The 23,261-nt window shown below is 31.3% G+C and overlaps 1 protein-coding gene and 1 long non-coding RNA gene across 2 annotated transcripts; one reads left to right on the top strand and one right to left on the bottom strand.

Moving 5' to 3' along the window:
* Positions 1-3,647: 3,647 nt before the first annotated feature.
* LOC134253309 (neuroglobin-like) lies at positions 3,648-23,032 on the bottom strand. The gene is made up of 3 exons (XM_062735837.1): positions 22,752-23,032; positions 4,164-4,389; positions 3,648-3,852 (listed from the first exon to the last, which is right to left on the bottom strand). Exons 1-3 carry the CDS (start codon positions 22,919-22,921, stop codon positions 3,703-3,705), a joined length of 546 nt encoding a protein of 181 aa, XP_062591821.1. The 5' UTR covers positions 22,922-23,032; the 3' UTR covers positions 3,648-3,702.
* On the top strand, positions 16,407-19,773 carry LOC134253305 (uncharacterized). The gene is made up of 3 exons (XR_009989100.1): positions 16,407-16,878; positions 18,529-18,742; positions 18,957-19,773. It is a non-coding gene; the product is annotated as an uncharacterized LOC134253305 (long non-coding RNA).
* Positions 23,033-23,261: the final 229 nt, after the last annotated feature.

The following is a 23,261-nucleotide window of genomic DNA, read 5'->3' as shown; positions in this document are numbered from 1 at the left end:
ACCTGCATTTGTATCCATCAATAATGACAATGATTTATCCTCTTTCGAGCGGATTTTCTAAGATTTGATCGTCGACACTGATTAGTTTGTTCACATAACAAACTGTTTTTTATTGCATGACGAGTTTTCCTGGCATTTAATGAGTTTTAATCAAGTAGCATGCCAACAATTAAGTGGTTTAAGTGCACTTAATTTTAACATTATCTCGGTTGGTTTTAAGTGGTCTTTTGCATGTTCCTGTTCCTTCTGATAATAATTCAAAGTCAAAAGAAGTTCTTGAAAAAGAGAAAATTAAAGGACAATTCTTTGTATTAATTTCTTACTAGATAACACATGAAGGATGTGTAAAGTACTCTTTGTCTTGTGTAATTTAAAAATTTCTTTCCATTTTCCAATTACAGCAAGTCTAATTTATCTAAAGTTTAAAAAATAAAGACATTTTTAAGAAACCGGTTTCCCATTATGATTATTTTGTTTAATGCTAAGTTTAAGAACATATATACTTTATTTAAAAAAACATATTTGCTCGAAAACCGTCAATCTTTCATTAAATCAAATTTTTGGTTTATACAAGTAACCATGCTATACGAATAAGAAAAGTTTTATAAATGAAAAATTTAAAAATACGTTATGTTCAATTAATTTTACATCATGTCAAAACGAATTACATCTTAATTGTAGATTATGATGGACCCTTGAATGTGGTAAAAATTGATTTATTGGTGACCATTTCTAGAAGCAGTTTATGTTTCTATACATATCGGTTAGCTTGATAATGCTGCGATCAAAACAAATTACTGCTGAGTCCAATTTAACCTTTTCTGACGATATCTGGTTTAAGTGGATCAGCAGAGTTGATTTGTCCATGAGACCCATGTCAATCTGTTTACGAATTGAAGCCGACGTCCGTAAGGATTTCCTGACGATGGATTTCCCCTGAAATAAAATTCGAATTTGATAGCACTATTATATCCTTTAAAGTACAGATACCTTTGCAAGAGCCATCCAAGTCCTGAAGTGTACTTTGAATGATCTTCATAAAATTTCCACTGAGTTTTAATTCTAACCCGAATAATTTATTTTTCAATGCAAGCTATAGTGAGTAGACACGGGATAACATATAATTATTGATTTTCTTTTGTCTGAAGCCATTATGATTTAATCATTTATCTATAAACGAATTTTACATTTAGCATATTTTTTAAAGATCGGGTCTTTTTTAAAGGAATACAGTATAAAGATATCTGATATCAAAAACAGAAGAAAAACCTGAGAAGCTTATTATCAAAATTTTCTTCATCTCTGCATATATACCATCTACAACATCTTTTCTAATACATATACATTTGTATGTTGATTGGATGCACTTAATTTTGCTTTCTTCTTAACAATTATATGTATGTAAGTGTATTCGAAAAGAAATATCTGTAATTAGTATATCTCTTTTAAGAACGATTTCAGCTCCTATAATGAATTTTCAGAGCTTAAAAACATAGTTAAAAAAATGTTTTTTCAGAGCTTAAAAACATAGTTAAAAAATGTTTAGTTAAAAATCTAAATAAAAAGCATTTTCTTTTCATCATACTTGAAAAAATTATCAGAGGTTTTCAATAATTTGGACAATGACGTCAAAACTGTATTAAAATAAAACATTAGGAACATTTGAAGATGCCACACTTTATATCCAGATACACAGCTAATTGTGCCATGTACGTGTAACGTATGGTTGCACATAACACATGTTACACGTATGTGAAATGTACGTATCACATACGTGTATTACAAACGTATGTTTCACGTATGTGATACAACGTACGTATAACATGTGTGTGACTACATACGCTTCACATAACATACGTGAAACGTACGTGGCACAATTAGCTGTATAACGTTGGTTGAGATGCAAATTCCATTTATATATTATATATATGATAAGTATTGTGATTTATTGTGATTTTTCTTCACATGTAGTCGTGTCGTTATGTAAGCTAGGATTTCCTCCTGACATCACAAAAATGGAATATGCCAGCAGAGCATTTGCTATTCATAAAACAATGTTCACTGAATAACGTTGTTTATTTAAGGAATGACTCTAATTCTTGGCCATATTATCGAGTATAATCTGGTTTGGGTCAGTTTACGCTTTATAATCCGCGAAGCGGATTATAAAAAAGCGTAAACTGACCCAAACCAGATTATACTCGATAATATGGCCAAGAATTAAAGTCATTCCTTATAATTTAATTTTAAAATAATTAAACAACTTTTGATGTAAAATTGTGTTGCTTTTTATAAGTTCAAATTTACCGCGCAATAATACAACCGTAGTAACGGAAATGATTTGAAGCGAGGGGAGGTAATAACTGATACATAGATCTAGTAGCCATGATGCTTGTTTACATGAGGTAAGATCGAGTAATTGTTTATAGTTGAAGGTACATTTATTAAATCTGGAATTTTCCATGGATTCCGAGGACTGGAAATGAGGGGATTGCATGGATATGATGATTAAGCTGGTTGTCAAGGGGGTGTGTCCCCATTTATGCGTTCCTTTTTGGAAATCAACCAATGAATGGCGAGAATACAAGCAAAATTAAATTATTTTGAAATAATTAAAATATAACATATGGAGATAACTAACTGTATTCAAGCTCAAATGTCCATTAAACAATACATAATAGGAGCAGAGCAAACACGGCCCTCCAAAACATCAGAGGTGGGATTTGATGCCATGGAGGAGTAAGCAGTAGCAGTAGAAGTAAAATGTACAGATAAATGTCTTAATATTGATATCATGAAGAGATAATTATTTTTAAAATATTTTTTTCTTGGAATATAGATCATTTCTCATTACTGTTTTGAACAAGTTCAGTTATTTGTCAAAAATATAGCAATATCTAATGACATAACTGTCCTTGCCATTGTTTTTTGTATCACAAAAACAAACCATATTATTACTTTATATACATTTTTCACTGTATGTTAATTAGTTTACATTTTTTATGCGAGTGCTATTCATTTTTCATGTGACTTTCTTGAAAAAATGATAAAATATTGATTTATTACAAAACCTTCGTCTACAGCCAGCATTAAAATTGCCGTTTGAAAAGTCAACCGAAAATAAGATGAGCATTAATCTTTAATTTTTTTATTTGATACTTACCAGGTTTAAACAAAGGAAAACTATAAACTATTGAGGAATAGTCCGACAAGGAAAACACACTTTAGGAGTACCAAGGGTAGTAAAGTCAACAAAGGGCTACATAATTTGTTGAAAAAAAAGATTTTGTACTAAAATCTGACTTTTAGAGGATAATACTGATTAATAATGCATTAATTCTTCCTAAAATATACTAACTAACATATATTACATAATGTAATGACAAAACAAAATTTCAGAGATCGTTCATTGTTCACATTCATAGTTTTTCCTTGCATCTTTTGCCTCTCTTGGGATATATGCGCATATACAAATTCCATTCAGTAATCAGAGAAATATTATTCAATATGTGTGTTCCTGGAATTTCATTCCCTTGAAAAGTTTTTTCAGTACCACATATTGTCATCCGATTAATGCAAGTTAACAAGCATGTAAAATCAATGGATATATTCAATCAATAAGTACTCTTATTTTAATTACTTCATGTTCAAATATTTCATTCGTTTTCTGTGCATTCGATGTACACATACTATTGTTTTGTTTCAATCTGCATTGGCATTTGAGTCTACCATTCCTCTCTTCATATGATAACACAGGACCCTAAAGAGCTGAGACCAGGCCTCTTCTAGATCTTTATTCCAGGTGTCCTGAAGATGAGGCTGTATGGCGTGTACAAACTGTCTTCCCACCATCTATAAATATAGGTTTATAGAGTAATCATTTTTATTCATAGAGAGCCATGTTTGTGGACTTCGTAGGTCATCCGTACTCTAAAATTTACAGCAGCCACAAACTTTGTCCGAGTATCTATTCACTGAATATTTTTAAATAAATGAGTTACCGCAGAAAGTTTATTTTGGCTACTTATCAACATTGGCCCCAGGAATTGTGACTCAAAAATATACTGTCTCAATATTAAAGACACATCATTAAATCAATGTTAACGAGCATGACATTGCTAAGCTTTGTAATTGTTTATGTTTAAAAAACCAGGATATCTTACATCTATGAAATCATATTTGGCGTTATAATTGACATGTCTTTCTCCCAATTCGTGCATTAGTTTCCTAAGTTTTTCCGGCGTACGTATCCGAGTTAGACATTTATCAACTGTACCCATCACACGTAAGGCGTGTGACCGTAATACAGCACTGTGTTCCATATCTTCCATCGCCAATTGTTGAAATGGCAGAAAAGCATCTTGTACCTCTGGGTGAGTTTGAAATAAACTGAAAAAAAATGCACGAATATTATCTAGATATATCGACGACTTATTGTCAATTAACAATGATTATTTCCATTCCTATGTCGATAGTATACATCCCTGTGAGCTTGAAATAATAGATACCACAGAATTTAACACATCTGTTTAATACGTGGATATTTTACCATAAAGACCTTAATGGTACAGTAATCTAACAACCCAGCTTTGATTGTGTGATGACTTATTGTCAATTAACAATGATTATTTCCATTCATATGTCGATAGTATACATCCCTGTGAGCTTGAAATAAAAGATACCACAGAATTTAACACATCTGTTTAATACGTGGATATTTTACCATTAAGACCTTATTATGGTACAGTAATCTAACAACCCAGCTTTGATTGTGTGATGACTTTAACTTTTCGATAACTTGAACTTTTCAACTTCCCTTACTTATGCAGCAATACACCTTTATCGCCCTCCTACGGGGTTATAATAACAAAGTTTGACAAATAGTCAAAAATACACATGTTTTGTGAATAGCAGATGTTATATTATATAAATATTGCATGTAGTTGAGTGTAACATTGAAAATTTTCAAAAAACCGAGGCGCAGCCGAGGTACACATGTTTTTCAATGTGAATAGCAATATTTATTATATTATACTGAATGTTTTAAACAAATACATATATAACCGTATTTCCGCGCAGTGCTATTTTTCTATGTTCAAGCAATGTTGACTGTTGCTACGCAGGAGGGCTTGGCTTCATTATTCAGCGGGTAGTAGTGTTTTTTATCAAATGTTTCTCGACGAATCAGATTCAAGTAATTTACATGAAAGTATAATATAATATTTTGCTCTATGTTTGTGGCGTCACAATGTTTATAACATCAATTTGTAAAGTACACTTTTTGGTCAAATCGTGTTTCTTTGTTTTGACTATGTTGATTTTTTTAAGGCAGATTTGATATCCTATTGCTTGATAAAAGTAAAGGACGACAAATAGATTCTGAGGTGGGGGCGTGGTAGAACTTTTGAAAAAATATCGGTTCTTGAAAAAGTTGAAAATAAATAATCTGTTCCAAGGGAATAAAAAATCTGTCCTTGACTAGCATGAAGATAAACAATCAAACTTGAATAATAACCAGGCTTCCACCTCAAAATAAAATGGCCGTCCATTGCATCAAAAACGGAAGTGTTCAGAACCAGCAATTTATCTGAGCACTGTCAAATCATTGATGACTATAATGGTTATCATTTTGTCCTAACTCATCAGTGAGTTCTAGAACTACGGATAATGAGATCAAACCAGATCAGTTTTGAATCAACTTTAACCAGTTTTGACAATACCCGCTTCAAGTGGATTAAGCAAGATCCATATGAACTATACCAATCCATATGTTCACTGATGCAGACATCTGGTGGGCTTTCCCAGGGATTAAAGTGTTATTTGCGGTTTTGGTTAAAGTGTATATGTTCTTTCAGTCATAGGGAATAAAATACACTTTGCTTAATATTATAGTGCTTTAGAGGAAATTGATTTGGAATTTTGAACTCGGTAGTTTAATACCGGTATTTATATGAAACATTGCTGTTGTATTGTGAGAGTTGTGGGATGGCATTACAAATGAATTTCAACAGGTGATGACAGTGTATGGTATCTCATTATAAATAAACATGTATACTTTATTTTCGGGTCGATAGTCCTTCTACGTTTTCTATCGAATGTGAACAACATTAACATGTTCACATACAATTATCGTAAATAAATCATTACTTAATGTAGAAGGTGAAGATAATGAACATCAATCGATCTATTGAGAAATCCGCAATCAATACAAATCTCAACCAGGATATAAAATAAGGACCCCCCTCCCAGGAAAAATAGTGGTTGTTTCAGGTGCTTCACCTAAACAAAATAAACCATATTTTTAAAAAATTTTAACATATATTTTCATTATTTCCTATAACAGATATTCAGCAGAATTATATGCCTTTTTTATTATTTTTTTTTATAATGGTACGATTACATATGTATGTCTGGATACGTTGATGATGGTTATACCTCTTTTTAAAAGGGTAGTCTTGAGTGTGTTGTGTGATTGTTGAAGATACATTTTCTATCAGAGATTGAACTATCGTACAATATAAGTGTTGAAGATATTCAATCTGCCGCTCTTAAGGACGTTTTACAATTGTACCACATATAATTATATACTTTTTAGAATGTTTATCTTATTTTTTTTTTGTACTGCCTTTATACCAGACCTTTCTTCTATTTGACTACTTCTAGATCTCAGATGTTTTTTAAAGATTTTTTTCATATAGATACACAGTTTTGTACGGAAGCCCATTTAGGGCCTATCAAAAAATATTTTTGAATTCGTTATAACGATTTTTTAGAATTCGTTATAACGAATTAAATTTGTTATAACAGATTTATTGAATTCGTTATAACGAATTTAATTTATTTTAACAGATTAATTAAATTCGTAATAACGAATTTAATTTGTTATAACAGATTCATTGAATTCGTTATTACGAATTTAATCTGTTATTACAGATTTGTTGAATTCGTTATAACGAATTTAATCTGTTATTACAGATTTGTTGAATTCGTTATAACGAATTTAATCTGTTATTACAGATTTGTTGAATTCGTTATAACCAAATTCGTTGAATTAGTTATAACGAATTCAACAAATCTGTAATAACAGATTAAATTCGTTATAACGAATTCAATAAATCTGTAATAACAAATTAAATTCGTTATAACGAATTCAATGAATCTGTAATAACAAATTAAATTCGTTATAACGAATTCTAAAAGGCTGTTAAAACAAATTAAATTCGTTATAACGAATTCTAAAAATTCGTTATAACGAATTCTAAAAATCGTTATAACGAATTCAAAAATATTTTTGATAGGTCCTAAATGGGCTTCCGTAGTTTTGCAAAACGTGCAGCAGGAATTTATTTTGCTATGCATGTATTTTTTCTTTATACGAAAGACAACTCCAAATACATGAACTATAAAATGTATATGATTCACAGCTCGTGTAATGTATACTTTCGATACCAATTTGTTTGGTATTTACCAAGAAGAAACCATTTGCTACAATCTTAATTAATAATAATATAATTTTTATAGGCAACTCTTTTTGATCACCAAACAAAAGTCAGGCTAAATCAAAACTATATCCGGCCCTTAGCCACGAATGATAACTCTCAATTTATTATTGAACTTAAAACTCTTAATTGAATATACTGGATAAGGAAATCTTTTAGCTAAAAAAAAAATCAATAAAAGAAACAAGCAATTTTATCCAAATGTTTGGATACTTGTAGTTTATCTTTAAATATATTTTATTGATGAATTTCAATCAGAAAATGCATATCTTGTGCTTTTATTTCAAAATTATATCGGAGATCTATTTGTTTTCTTATATATCATTATTATTTTTTTATTACTAATTAAAGTTAACTGTATTGAACTTTGAAGAAATATTAAAGATAACTTTATATAATTTTAATTTTTCAAAGGGTCACAGGTTTGCATTTTTTAAAATTTGGTTCATGATTTTTTTTAATTTATGATAAAAAAAATTAAGCCCAGTAAGGTTTGGTATTTATATAAAAGGCTTCTATAAACTCTACAGAGTGCAGTCGCATCAAATTGAATGGGAAATTTATGGGTTAGATAAAAACAATTCACAGGAGATATTTCTACCGTTTTTCTCAATTATAAGACAAACAGCCCGTGTTGGTGAAATTAGCCGACTTATATTAATCAGATGGATTTTATTAATAAAGTAGCAAAATGTTTTCAAGCTCCAGAGTTCACTTAAACAATACCAATCAGGATGAGCTCAAACACGAACCTCTCAAACATCAGATGTGGGATCAGGCGTACTAAGTGAGTAAGCACCCCTTGTAGACGGGTCACATCCGTCGTGTGCTCTTCTCGTGATCAAGTAAACAAAAAAAATTGTAGGTAATTCAGTATGAAAATAATGACCCAACAATTCATTTAAAAAACAATAGTCGGCATTGAACTTTATGATTGTTATTGCTGACATTGTCATTATATCAAACATTGAATTTCCGACTGAATTTTAACGAGATTGTTGATATCCTTGTTCCATCAACTTATTTGTCAGAAGTTTGCCCGGTTTCAAAAATGTTTGTACGAAAAACGTGCTCTTATCATTCAAATCAACTGGAAAGACAAACTCCATATGCTGGTGACAATCCCATATTGATACATGAATAAGGAAAGTTGCCCTTTGAGAAGTTTATGTCATCATGTTTATCATTTTGTTTTGTCGTAAGGTTACCATTGACACCTTTTCCAAGCAAAACATTAATAAGACAAAATAGATGTGACAGACTCAGTGGTATCTTTTATTTCGAGTTCATTGTGATATATGTACAAGTATATCGAATCAACGCAGGCTAAAATGAATATTGTTTATAGAAATGTGCGTCGCTTCAACATCTAAATATTGAAATTAAGGTAACAGGAGACTTCTTCTTTTCACTTATAAGTTATTGGCTGAATTTTATTTCATATGAATACAAAAATAGTATTCCATTTCAAGTTTAAAAGTGGATGGGAGGTATCTTAAACAAATGAATTGACAAACGTAATTACATTTATCTTGTAAACGTACGTTAAGGAGAGACAGTAGATTGACAAATAATCGCGATGGTTTAAATTTTACTGTGTTTGCGATTCATAAAATTTCTGAAATTATATACCAAAATATTTGATAATCCAAGTAAGAATATTTTTAATTGATTATATTTGTATAAATCAGAGTCTGCAAAGGTCGCAGATGTGCACTTCCAAGGGTTAAAAAAGCAATTATAATCTTTGAAAGACAGCTTTTGCATTAAAATAAATTATTTCTTCATAAAATTAGAAAAAAAAACTGAGTCAAATAGTAAATAACAAATAACATGATTGTCTTCATTTTCATTTTAGCATCACTTATTGGGCAGACAAATATGGAGACGCCACAGCTTGCAGGTAGAGGGCTACAAATTTAGGCCTTTGGCACACTGGGCCATTGAGCTTTGAGGGATCTCTTTCACATCATTTGCGACACTGAACCTCGATGTATTGGCCATATCCGAAGGACGGTCCCCACGTCGCACAGCGAAATTTGAACCTGCGACGTAAGGATCAACTATACATCTCGACTCTAGAGCAAACGCTATTACTACTGCACAACGTGGACGACTTTTCTGTCTTGGAAATTATGACAGAAGTTCGTGCCAGAAACATCTTTAGTAGAACACTTCCTTGTTCCCATTGCAATTTATAAAACCTAATCCTTCGTTTAGCTAATGATTTCAAAGAAAAAATTGATTCTTATTTTAACTAGTATTGTATTGATATATTTTTTTTTTTCAAATTAACTTAAAAGAAGAATGCCAACAGTTTACAAACGTTTATAACAATATCTCATTTCAAATGAAATAGGATATCCTATACAAATTACACAACATCAAACGTTCGAAAACATTGCCGAGAGGACCAAATGTTATAATTACAGCAAATGTATAGTTTAAAGAGGATTTGGGTTAAAAAAATAATCCAAATGAAAATTTTAATGATAGAATGTTTTGTTTATTCCCTCTAAGAATTTTTCATTCATATTGAGACTACCATTTGACGGAGGAAGACTGCGAATTTTGAACCTTTACTCGGCGTTAAAGGCCACTGGGTATCGTGGGGTTTCTTTTGAACCAGCAGCTACAAGGGATCCAAATGTCCTGCAGTGTGATTCAAACTCTCGACGTAAGAATGAACTTCCTAATTCGCGACTCTAAAGTACCCCCTCTGTACTGTGAAACGCAGACGACAACAAGCTTAACTGGAGTTACTGTAGTAATACACATGCGCGGATCTAGTGGGGGGTCGGGGTGGGGTCAGGACCCCCCTGGAATAGGTTTTTCACGTTTGGGCGAGTTAACGTTTTTTTTTCTTTTTTTTTCTTTTTTGCTTGTCAAGAAATTTCTGGGTTGGATTTTTTAGACTTCGGCTACCCCCCCCCCCCTGGAAAAAATTTCTGGATCCGCGCCTGAATACACCTTTTTCACCTGCATATGAGGTTTATTTCTCTCGGTAGATTTGAGCATGCTCTACGTACGATCATTGTTTTAACTGAGAAACTTAAGAAAGTAAGTTGATAAATCTAGGACATCAACAGTCTCGTTTAAAGTCATGATTATGCAAGTTCTATAATCGATAGAATAACATCAGCATTTACAATTTATCATTAAGTGCTGGCGTTTTCATACTATACATTAAATCATAATTTCCACGGCTTTTTCCTTTTACTTGATCATAACAAGGGGCACACGGCAGGTGTGACCAGTCGAGAGGGGATGCTCATTCCTCCATAGCACCTGATCCCGCCTCTGATTTTTTTCAGGTCCCTGGTTGTATTTTGGGCTTGAAAACAGCTAGGTTTTTTTTTTTTATATTATGCTATCTTTTCCTTTAAATATTTCAGTTTTCAGTAGTTGTCTTGCTAGAATAATAGTCTTTGGGACACAAAAAATGACCTGCTAAATAAGAATAATTTAAAACATTCTCTTTAAGATTTCTTGGGAAAAAGTAAGATATGATGTTTTCAACTGACATTTTCTTTAGGTATCAATTATTTGTAATTCGTACGTACGGTATATTTTTGTTGATCCCGTGTTTGTATATTTTGAAACACTTCTCTGTTTGGAAAAAGATTAATTGTTTCTATTTGTCCCTATAATTTTGGAGATTCATCTTTTGGAGATCTGATATTGGATTGATAAAGTTTTTTGACCGCGAATTGCAGATCTTATAACTAATATATCGAATAACATTGCTTTTATCCATATTTTGCTTGATTTTTTTCACCCTGAATCAATAATTTCATTATATAGTGGTTTTCTTGACGATCCCTCTGCGTTTCGATGTTTTCTATACAATATTGGATTTCGAAATCACGTTAAAGCAAAAATATAGCCATAAAGATAATTATTTGAACTATGTGAACTATGGTCTGTATGCAAATGAATTTTTTTTCAAAACATATAGTATGTTATTGCAGAAAGAATATTAATAATTGTCATTCAGTAGCGAGTCTTGTGTACAAATTTTCGAGGCAGATAAAAGACAAAAAAGTATGATATACACAATATCATGGAACATTTCGTAAGTTCTACGATCGATACAATGACCTTACTAAAATATAAAATAGCGCAAAAGGAAGATGCCTCACTGAAACTGATAGTGCATCTACAATGAAACGTGATAACCATGGCCAACCAAATAAGTTTATAAACTTAAAGATGAAAGATGAACTCTGCAACCTGAATGCAATTATTCTATATTCATCGAAATCTTATTTTACTTATTTGTTTTATTAATTATCTGCACTTAGGATTGAAATGCGACATACATGTATATTTTTCTGTTTGAAAATGAAAAGAAAGCAACATACGAAAAAAAACATCCTTGGTGGAAAACAGAGTCATTTCCTTATTGGTAGTTTAATAATTTGATCATCTTTTGTGTAATTGACCAAAAAAAAAAAAAAAAAAAAAAAAAAAAAAAAAAATTGAAAGAAAATTTCTCAGATATTCAATTAATGCCCAAGGGTTTTTTTCAAAATGAATTTCAGATTAAAATTTAAAACTTCATTAGTTTCCACGAAAATAACCAATTTCACAAGAGTTATTCGGGGAATTTCTATACCAAATACACACCATCAAATATTCAAAAGATATATTGCCAAAAGAAACAAACGGTAATTGCAGTAAAGCTTCAATTTATTGAGGATTTGTTTATAAAATAATGGAAACAAAAGATTAATTTCATAATGAAATGGTAAAAGTATTGAATAAAAAATTGTAAATAATTGTAAATATTCTCTTTTCCAAATACGAGTTAGAATTGATAAAGGATCTTTTAGTTTATAACAGATTCGATATCCTACACAGTACTCTAGAGAAAAAACACATTTTAATACCATGGGAGCAAAAATTCAATAAGCCTGGAATATTCTATTTCACAAGAGATATACAGAGAATTTCTAAACCAACTACAGACCATCAAGCTTCAGAAAATAAGTCGCCAAAGGAAACAAACGGTAATTGAAATAAAGCTTCAATTTATTAAGGATTTGGTTACAAAATAATGAAAACAAAAGATTAATTTCATAATGGAATGGTAAAAGGACTGAATGAAAAATTGTAAATAATTCTAAATATTCTCTTTTCCAAATACTAGTTAGTATTCATAAAGTATCTTTTATTGATAACAGATTCGATATCCTAGCATCAATCTAGAGAAAAAACACATTTTAATACCACGGGAGTAATTCTTCAATAAGCCTAGAGCAGAGAATTATACAGATATTGAAATTTGTCAGTCAATGTGGATTAAGCAATCAAGAAGTACTTTTATTTTCTTGCTTTTTCTCTCCGATTATCACCATCCGAACCCCCTGACTTAGAATGAGAAGAATTAATACATTACCATACCAATGTACATACATGTATTTTTACCAGTTTGTATGTTAAAATAGTATGTAATATAATTTCCGATGAATGAGTAAAACTCACAAATATACACTTTGTTTTGAGTGCTTCATTTTATACACAAGAATCTCAAGAAAATGATATAAATTAATTACATTTCAACAAAACATGTTTGCAGAACTTGAAAGTTATTCTGTAAAACACTTGATTAATTTTTTTGGTGCGTGCCAGAAAAGAAAATCAAAATGAATTTTTAAACGAAGCACCATTTTAACATAACTTATTATCTTAATTCCCAAGGATGAGTTGCGTTATAAAGTCTTTGAAATCACATTACCTTGATAGATGACAGTCCAGTTATCTTGTTTCTTCTAAATGCAGATAATGAATTGTATAGAAAAAAATCAATGGATTTCAAGAAGCTTTTTATAGAAAATTATCGAGTTCGACGATGTTGAGATTTCTTTGCATTAAATGTTTTGAAGACACCGACTGATAATTGTTTTTTTCTTCAGGAAAACCAGTTCTATATAATATTATTTGATTGATTGTATGTTGTTAAAGTCCCTCTCGAGAATTTTTCACTCATATGGAGACGCCACTATTTGCCGGTGGAGAGCTACAAATTTTGTCCTATACTCGCACTCAGGGCCGTATATAGTAATTTTTTTCTGAGAATTTTCAAGTCACATTGAGTCGGCACTACGTGACGGTAAACGGCTGCAAATTATGCCTATATTCGGCAATATGAGCCTTTGAGCAATGAGGGTTCTTTTATGCCAACACCTACTGCGACACGAGATCTCACTTCTCATCTCACAGTGAGTTCTTACCCGCGACGTAAGGATCAACTGCTTACTTAACGACTCCAGAGCACTGTAACCTCTGCGCTCTGCATGTAAATCTGAATAATATGAAATTATGCATATTTTCTTCTCTCAGGGGAGAATTAAAACATAGAACAAGATTAGCATTGCAATTTAACATAAACATATTTTATCTTTATTATGCTGGATTTGGCATTTTATAGAATTTTCCCGAACTGTACCGATGTGCCATAGACAAAGAAGAAATTTGTTTTAAAAGTAAATAAGTCATCATCTTAGCATCTGCACTACTTTTCCTACAACTTGTGCATGCATGAATTGATAACTTCGATCGGTACGATTTTATTTTATTTCTAAATGGATTCAGTTGATGACACGGCATATTAAGGGTCATGCCATTGTCTTCAACCAAAGAGTTATTAATTTTCCCGTCATGCTATGTTTTAGTATGTACAGTAATAAACAATCAAATTGATTTATAAAATAATCCTTACTTTGAAGCATTATCAGCACCTAACATGATATACATGCAAAGCCTTTGAATTCAAATATGATTGGAATAATTTTTACCTTTGTTTCAATTATATCTGTCTCTGCTTTTTATTTCACACATAATATACAGTGTATACGACGTATACCCTTACCGGTAAATTGAAGAAATAATTCAAATGAAATCAATGTTCAATTTGATAACTTGATCTAAAAAAGTTAGGTGAAACAAAATAATACAAATACATGCTGACGAATATAGAATCGTTCTAAGTGTAAAATCAATACAGATGTTTTCTCTTGTTGATAAATATGTGCATCATTATAAAATACAAACATAAGAAAACGGGAAAGTCTCTAAAATTAATTCGAATCCATAATTCACACCTTTGAAGCATAGCCCTTATGATTGAAAAAAAAATTGAATGCCCGTGACCTGTTTTTTTGGCGAGTCTCATCTTCTGTAAGTAATATTCCCCTTTTTTTTTTTAATTGGTAAATGATCACAAACATCTCTTAAATACAAACAAATTCAGAGAGATACAAATTGACTGATTAAAGAATTTTCTTTAGTTTGTAATTTTATCATATACCCCGAAATTTTTTTCATCCGAATTTCAGATCAACGAAAATTGGTTGATATAAAAATCAATAACGTAAAAGAAATTTGATGGAAAACATGATATTAGGGGATGTCTTCTTACCATCTATACTGTATCGTATTTCACAGGAAATATAAAGTGTTATAAGATACCATATACACAACATAACTGCAGCAAATCTTTGAAAAACGATTGCCTGCCGACAAAGAGAAACGTGAAAAATGCGGCAAATAATCAATTGAGGATATAGAAAGAATTTTCAAGATAACAAAAAGGTATTTTAAATCTACTGATAATTCTTCTCTATTTAATTATTCAATGATAATTCATGAATAAAAACTTTAAGGTGTAGAATGTTTATGCATTTCTCTCAATAAAATTAAAGCTTAAGGGAATGTATTTTTTTCATTATGAAATAGGATATTCGAGGTGTTAATCTAGAGAAAACAGAAGATGCTTATTACCATGGGAACAAGACATCAATAACAGCCTTAGGACTGCAATATACCGATATTATTCTAATATGCAAGGAAAAATATGTTTTCTCAATAGTCTTTACACTAAGCAAAATGCTAGCACGTTTAGTTAATATACCTGTAGCTCTTGAGTAAAGAAGGTACAGAGCATTTGCCGTTTAGTTTATTGTGAATAAAAATCAATGACAATGAAACATAATGAGATTACGAACAGTTTTCAAGATCAAAAGTCCATAAAAAATACAAAATAGGAGCAGAGCAAACACGGACCTCCGAAACATCAGAGGTGGGATCAGGTGCCACGGAGGAGTGAGCATCCCCTGCCGACCGGTCACACCCGCCGTGTGCTCCTTGTCATGATCGGGAAATAACGGAAAAATCCGACGTTAATTCAGTGTATAAATGGTCTAACAATTAGTATGAAAAACGTGAATCAGCATTTGACTCAAAAAGTGATAAGGTTAAGTATAGTAGCAATACGTGAGGAAAAAAAACCACGTTCGTGTTCAAGTTTTATACTGGCATCAAGGTTGAAAATTTATATTCCAGAAAATTAATCTAAATATCAGTTTTCCCCTCCCCTAAAACCCCAGACAAAATGAGAGAAAAAATAGTTAGTGGTAGAACGCATTTGCTTTAAATATAATAGTGAGATAATTGAAATATTTGTTATTTTGATGCAATTGAAATATATTATACCACTACCCTATTTTGCCACTTAACAAGTTTCAGAAGAAATAAATACGGAACTGACCTTCAACTGTGTATTCTGAGGACTATGTTTGTTCAAGATCTGCTTTCTGTAGAGGTTTAATGAATGCAAGAATAAACGGATGATATCATTTGTTTTAGTTCATTTTCAAGATTTTGATTTTTCATTAAATTTATGCATCATACATTTTATGCTTTTTTTTTACAAACTTAAACAATTGAACAGGTAATATTAATGCTTAGAATAAAATGCAATCTTGTGCCTCAATTAAAATTAAGCTTATATAACTTAGGTTTGTAAAAAATATGTTTTAAAGATATATAAAGTCTCTAACTTTATATCTTTCCCTAATGAATTTACTTAATAAACTTTGAGTATGTTATACAAAATGCTTAAGGGAGTATGGAACTGACGATTTTGAATCCACCGCGCAACTCCAAGTGACGTAAATGAATTTTACGTTTGTATATGTCGTTCAAATCTTTCCATGATTTTTGATTAAATTTTACCATGCAACTTATTTTATAGATATTCTTGATTTAAAATATTATTAATTGTGGCTTGAATATCATTAGAATCGAACCAAAAACAACGCAGTGTAATTTTACGACTTATCTTGCTTATTGTCGTTTTCGGCAATGTAAGCAAAGCGGATGTTTCGGAAAGCATGAAATGCGGAGAAATCTCGGGTTTTCGTCTATCAAATCTATTTAGCCGTACAACAAGGCTTCTTTGACTAAAAGAAAGCGATGGTGAGCTGTGTCATACTGAAATTCTTCTGCCAACAATCACTCGAATGAAGGAATCACGATCGCATCACCATGATCACCCCACCCCACCATGCCCACAACTCTCGTCTGGTCTGCCCAGGTTTGTCTCTAAATTCAACCCATTATTTTTCTTCCGTAATCATGGCATTGCCAATTATTTCTTATATAAATATTCAAACAGGGGTAAAGGGCACTATAGCTATTAATCCGAGATTCCTCTGACTCCATCCCCTGCTTTGAACAATGTTAGAGTCAGAGGAATTTCGGATTATATAACTATATTAATACCACAGTGATTGAGCATACGTGTATCACTATCAGTTGATCTTCACCTACTTCAGTTATACTCTAATCATGTCTATAAATATATCATCTGAGACACTGTTATACATGTAACCCAAACAAGTATCCTGTGTACATCATGCAAGGTGTTGAACAGGTTGGGACCAATGGCCCAAATGGGATATAATAGTCCGTTTGGGATATAATATCCCAAATGGGCTATAAATTTACAGTGCAAAAATTTAAAATTTTTAGTTTGGCTGTAAATATCACAAATCCGCATCAGGGCACTTAAAAAGGAATAACTTTTGGTAAGCAAGTTTTTCTGCAACCCTACTGTTTGTTAGATTGATCCCCAAGAAGTTACGGAACTTCCGAGGGATCAATCTCCTAAACAATGGGCATACAGGAAAACTTGTCAACCAAAAGTTATTCCTTTTTGAGTGTCCTGATGCGGATTTGTGATATATACAGCCAAACTAAAAATTTTAAATTTTTGCACTGTAAATTTATAGCCCATTTGGGATATTATATCCCAAACGGACTAATATATCCCATTTGGGCGATTGGTCCCAACCTGTTGAACACTCGATAGAATTTTTCCCTTCAACATACAGTTCAACATTTCACTAGTCTACACTACAACAAAAGTAATGCACATATACTTCACTCCTAAAATTCTTCTGCATAAAACAGGGGTATTCATGAATTATTGCATTCATGCAATGTTTGTGCCCAAGTTGCTAAAATATGAAGCCTGCATTTTTATGTACATATACAGTAGTTGTATCTGTCATGTATAATAGCAGAAATAGTTACATATTTACCACAGGGACTTGAGCCAGTCTTAGCAAAATCGAATATATACTATACAGTATAATAGGAGAACTAAGACTGTCTCAAGTTCATGTGATATTTAATATAATATGGACTTTTGTGAGGACCACTAACTTTTACACTCGACGGCTTACTTTTAAACTAGGACTAATCCGACAATGTACGCAATCTGTTTTGAAATGAAAATATTTAGGTCAACATTTATTATTTAAAAAAAATCACCGGCAGAAATTATAGCACATATATAGAATCGGACAACCACTCTACCCTCAAATACTGTAAATCATTTTTTATTCGCGAGAACTTTATTTTCGCGTAATTACGCGAGACAGCGTGCTCGCGAAAATTTATTTCTCGCGTATAATAGCATTCCTTAAGATCATATAGAGCAATAACCACAATTCGTGAACATTTTATCTCGCTAATCAAGAGTCAATGACTATCTCGCGAAAATAAGGTGTCGCGAAAATTTAGTGATCTACAGTACTGCCATTCACATATTAGTGCCCCAAACACTATCTATAACCACTAGAAATGCCAAAAAAATTCATGTACACGTATTCTAAGAATAAACATGAAAAATCAATTAATGCTCCTCAGATTTTTACAAATATGAATATTTTTTGAACAGGTATTCCTGTTATTGTGCACACATGATGTCAAGATAAAAGAGAATATAGAACATTTTCTATCTGCTAAATGGAGACTTGAGAAGAGGTACGTTATGGAACTACATGTATAGGGATGGAGCTGACAGATGCTCTATAGGCCAGTCTAAAATATGATGTACCACTGCAGCCCTCTCATGTGGTGTCCTAACATATGGATCATCCGCTATTATTAAGGTACAATTACAATGTTATGTTTATATATTTTATACTTGTCAATTTAAGTGAAAAAATAATTTCTGTTTTCCCAACCAACTCCAGTATATAGCCAACCCTTTTAAAAAATCCTTTATCATCAAAAATATGAATATTCATTTTTTCCATAATATTACCATGCAATTTCCAAATTTAAAAAAACACTATTTTGACATTGGTTTCTTATTTCTTGCAGTGAGCCAGAACATCATATCAGCAATGAGCGGGTAGACCATTTGAACCAATATTTTGTTCCATAAAAACAGGCAGACAAAACTACAGGTTTGAAAATAAATGGAATAAAAATCACTGGACATAATATTAATCCCTATCCCTGTACTACTGAAACTGTGGCATTGTCAACCAACTCCATGTGGAACTATGGATGAAAGATTTGAATGAAAAACTATTTGTGCATTATTCTAAAGGAATTATGGATTCTATTTCAGAATTAAGACTTTTTCAGTTGAAGTTTGATATGAAAAGAGACATTTATCCTCTGTCTATTTGAAATGTCAATGGCATCAATTACGTCTTTGAATGTTGAAGTTTTCCACATACTTTATGTGCAAAATACATTATATAATTTAAATACTTTTGAAAAAAAATAATAATGATTTTATAAAAGTAGAAAAAGACATTTAAAATAAATAGTTTGAAAAAACTCGTCAAATCACATATAAATAATTTTTTCAGTAATGAATTGTTGAATTCACACTTTTCAAAAGTTATGTCCTTTGACCGCCATCTTTGAGGAAAACCCCAAAGAATCCTCACAGTACCCTTTATAGTTTCTGGTTTGTAACTTTGTCATCTGAATGGAAAAAATTATGTGCATCTTGGATAATGATTGCCCTAAGATGGGCCAACTCATATATCAAAAGAAAAAATTAAAACACAGTTGATTTATCTGAGCATGCCCAAAATATTTTGTAGCATAAAGAGGAGAAATGTCATTTCTTTCCCCATTTGACTTTTTGGTTGACCCAGAAAAGGGACATAACTATTGTTAAGTGTGGATTGGATTATAGTCCTTATATTCTCTATTTAGAAAAATTGTCAAAAAATTATAGTCCTTATATTCACTATTTAGAAAAATTGTCAAAAAATTCATTTAGATATAAGCTCCTCAAAAAATACATGTATTTATGGTCATTTCCCAACATTTATTGCTTTGGATTCATTTATAGTGACATAATGAAACAGCTGCAACTTGCAAAAAACATCATGTCACAATATAAAAAAAAAACAATTAAGGCAAGATTTGCTAGCACTACATGTAGGTCAAATTGTAGATATAATTTATTTAAAACAAAATACTATATTCTATCATTTGTTTAGCATAACAATTATTGACTGTTTTCGAGTGACATTGATTATGTTAGCCTCCATGGGATGAAAATATTGTCCTTTGCTCCACGTTGGACAATATTTCAACCCTTGGAGACTAACCATAAAAATAAAGTTGCCCTCAACAGTCAACATCATTCTGTATTTGTTTTAGTTCATAATTATTTTAGTGACACTCGATCAAAGGACTTGTTTTGGTAATTTATTTTTCCAGCTTTATAAGGATGATAATATAAATATTTTTTAAAAATATTGTTTTTACTCTTCACTATATTATACACATGTAGTAAAATACATTGTAGTGTATTGTGGTGGTGTAACTTTTTCCCCAGCTTCAACAGAGTGTCCATGATGTGCGTTGGTTTCATAATATCAGTTATAGACCCTTTTCCTTTGACATTATTTGCCTACGAGTTATTCTCCTTAGCCGCCATCTTGTAGGGCAAAGTAGTTAATTTACCTCTTTGAGCAACCAATTTTAAACATGCATGTAAGAAATATATTGGGGAAAATATGTACAATCTTAAAATTATGAATGAATAGAGGCTTTAACAAACATAGTTTCATAAGAAAAATAGTGTTATCTTTACCTCAGTAACCAGTATACAAAATTGAACTTGGTTGAATAATGAAGGGATCTGGGAATGTTGCCCTAAGATCTGTCGGTTAAGGGAAATAACTCCTACGCAAAATATGTCATAGGAAAGGGGTCTATTGAATCATACATCATCTTTATATGGTACTGGACATAAAAATATTCAAAACAAGACGCAGACTTATTATTAATCATAGTTGTACGTGGAGATACAACCTTTAATCTTATTATAACTAAAGAGTATTCAGAGCATGAGGCAGTGCCAATGTACACTACATGCATTCCGTGATTTCCGTCCTCGCCCGATCACTTTATTTCATCAATTTCACTCAGACGTTAGAAACAATAGCACTTAAAATTCTTTTCTGTTTTTTTAAATAATAATTATTCACGGACAATTGAAAATACCTCCTCTAAGCTGATTTAGCATCGTCAATTTTGAGTTTCAGTTGCAGACTGGAAATAACTTGTACACTGTAATGTACAAAACTAAATCGTGAAATCGGAAGATATCCGGATTGCTCGACAAAGCTCTGACGAAAAGCGCATTATCCACCGTGTTACGAAAGAAATATAGCAACGATGGAAATTTTTTAGTGTTAATAGATAAAGTTGAGTCAATAAAAAACTAAAAGCAAGCATTTTGAAATTGCAAGCTTATTTTTATCACATTTCATAACAACTTCGAGCAGAGGAAATTCGGGTCGAGGAAATTCGAAAGATATTACTCTAAAACTGTACACTGACTTCATAATTTTTTATCATCAATTTGTAAAACATATTAATCCCTGTAAATATTGCATAAGCAATCAAACTTTTAATTATTCCTTAATTGCTTACAATTACATTGTACATATATATTAACCCATTTCCCCAATAAATTGATATTATATAAATAAGTCAAAATAATTTGTCATTTTATATTTTTTCCTTGTACTTTTTTCTTTTAGAAATAAAATTCCATTCCTGGTGATGGCAATATTTTATAGAATAATTATTTTTCTGATGTTTTTATGTGAATTCTGAATTTTTAAAAATTGCTTATAAAAATATCATTTTTTCCAACAGAGTTACTCCCCTTACTTTGGCGTGTTCTATTTTTAGATTTACGCACTAGAACCTTTTCTAATGTATTTTATTAAAATATAGAAAAGTTCTCCTTTCAATCCGTGTATGTGATTCAGAGTTTTAATTACTCTGAAATTAGGACCCGAAAGTCCCATACTCCCTTAACTAAACCTGCTAGCATGTAAAATATGATAACTAATATATATACTGTTGAATAACACATTTTCGTAGGGGTAAATATGTGCGTGTATTAATGGACGACGACCCAGCAAATTCAAGTCCTAAACAAAATGTACTACATGAAATATGAATACCAAGAATAGTAATCAAATTCTCGAATATTGGAGCAGAGCAAACATGACCTATAAAAATTATAGGTGGGATAAGGTGCCATGGATGAGGACCACCATAATGGTATAGTGCTACTTGTACATAAATATGGGAAATTTGCTATAAATTTTTTTAAGTCATCACACAATGTTATTAAGATAAAGTTTTTGTTGTAAAATTGACGAATAAAATTGCATATGGTTCTAGGTCGATCCACAAAATCAAAGCTCTGTGAATTTTAAGTATACAAAAAATATTTGATTTTACAACATATTTTCATGAGGAGCAACAAAATATAATTCCGAATATTATTCTACATTTCGTCAATATTACAATTTATAATATATCAACTGGTTTAATGCTAATAAATAAATATAATTAAAACATAAAGTTATAATTGCTTTTCTTTTTTTCTATTATTGAAGTTATTTAGTTCATTTTTATTTGGTTTGTTGAAATATATTTTTGTGTCCAGGTAAATCATGTATCATACTCGAGGACAAAAATGTAAAAATTCTTCAAATGCGTTGTAGACATTTATCTTCATTATTTGAAAATAATTTATATATCAGAATTAAAAAAAAAATCTTAAAAAATTTCATACACAAACTTCTCGTTTAAAAAATGTAATGGTAAAAGCTGACTTACTTTATAAATGTAACGACACCAATATTCGCGATGTTAACTTTGATAGAATCCCATGACTTCTCTAATAAATTAAGCTGTTCCTCAGAGAGTCTAGGTCCTGCAGCTTCCTTCACTGCAATTTTGTTGTAATTAATGTCACCACAGAGAGGGCTAGTCACTACAGAACCCATGTCATAAGACAATAGAAGAAGATAACACTTTGTTTTCACAATTCACTTTTCTAACGTTGTAATTAACAATCAAAACAATTGTATAATTCCTGTAGCTTATGGAGAATTTAATCTGCCTTTCTATTTTCCATTGTATTGACACTGTCGCTAGGCTGTGTTTGCAACGTACTCACTTTTTCTTGAATTAATATCTTTGGAGGATTAACTAGTATAAATATGACAAATCGCAATTCCGATTAATGACCTCTTTACGTCAAGCAAGTGCTCTTGGGTTTTATTCTTTCGTTATTCACTTTCATAAAAAATGAACAACACTAACACAAAAGAAATTGACCATAAA

Source organism: Saccostrea cucullata, unplaced genomic scaffold (assembly GCF_032062105.1).
Source record: "Saccostrea cucullata isolate Sc308-1 unplaced genomic scaffold, CSIRO_AGI_Scuc_v1 ctg319, whole genome shotgun sequence".
Classification (NCBI taxonomy): Eukaryota; Metazoa; Mollusca; class Bivalvia; order Ostreida; family Ostreidae; genus Saccostrea; species Saccostrea cuccullata.
The sequence above is the reverse complement of the archived record's forward strand: the minus strand, read 5'-3'. Positions and strand labels throughout refer to the sequence as shown.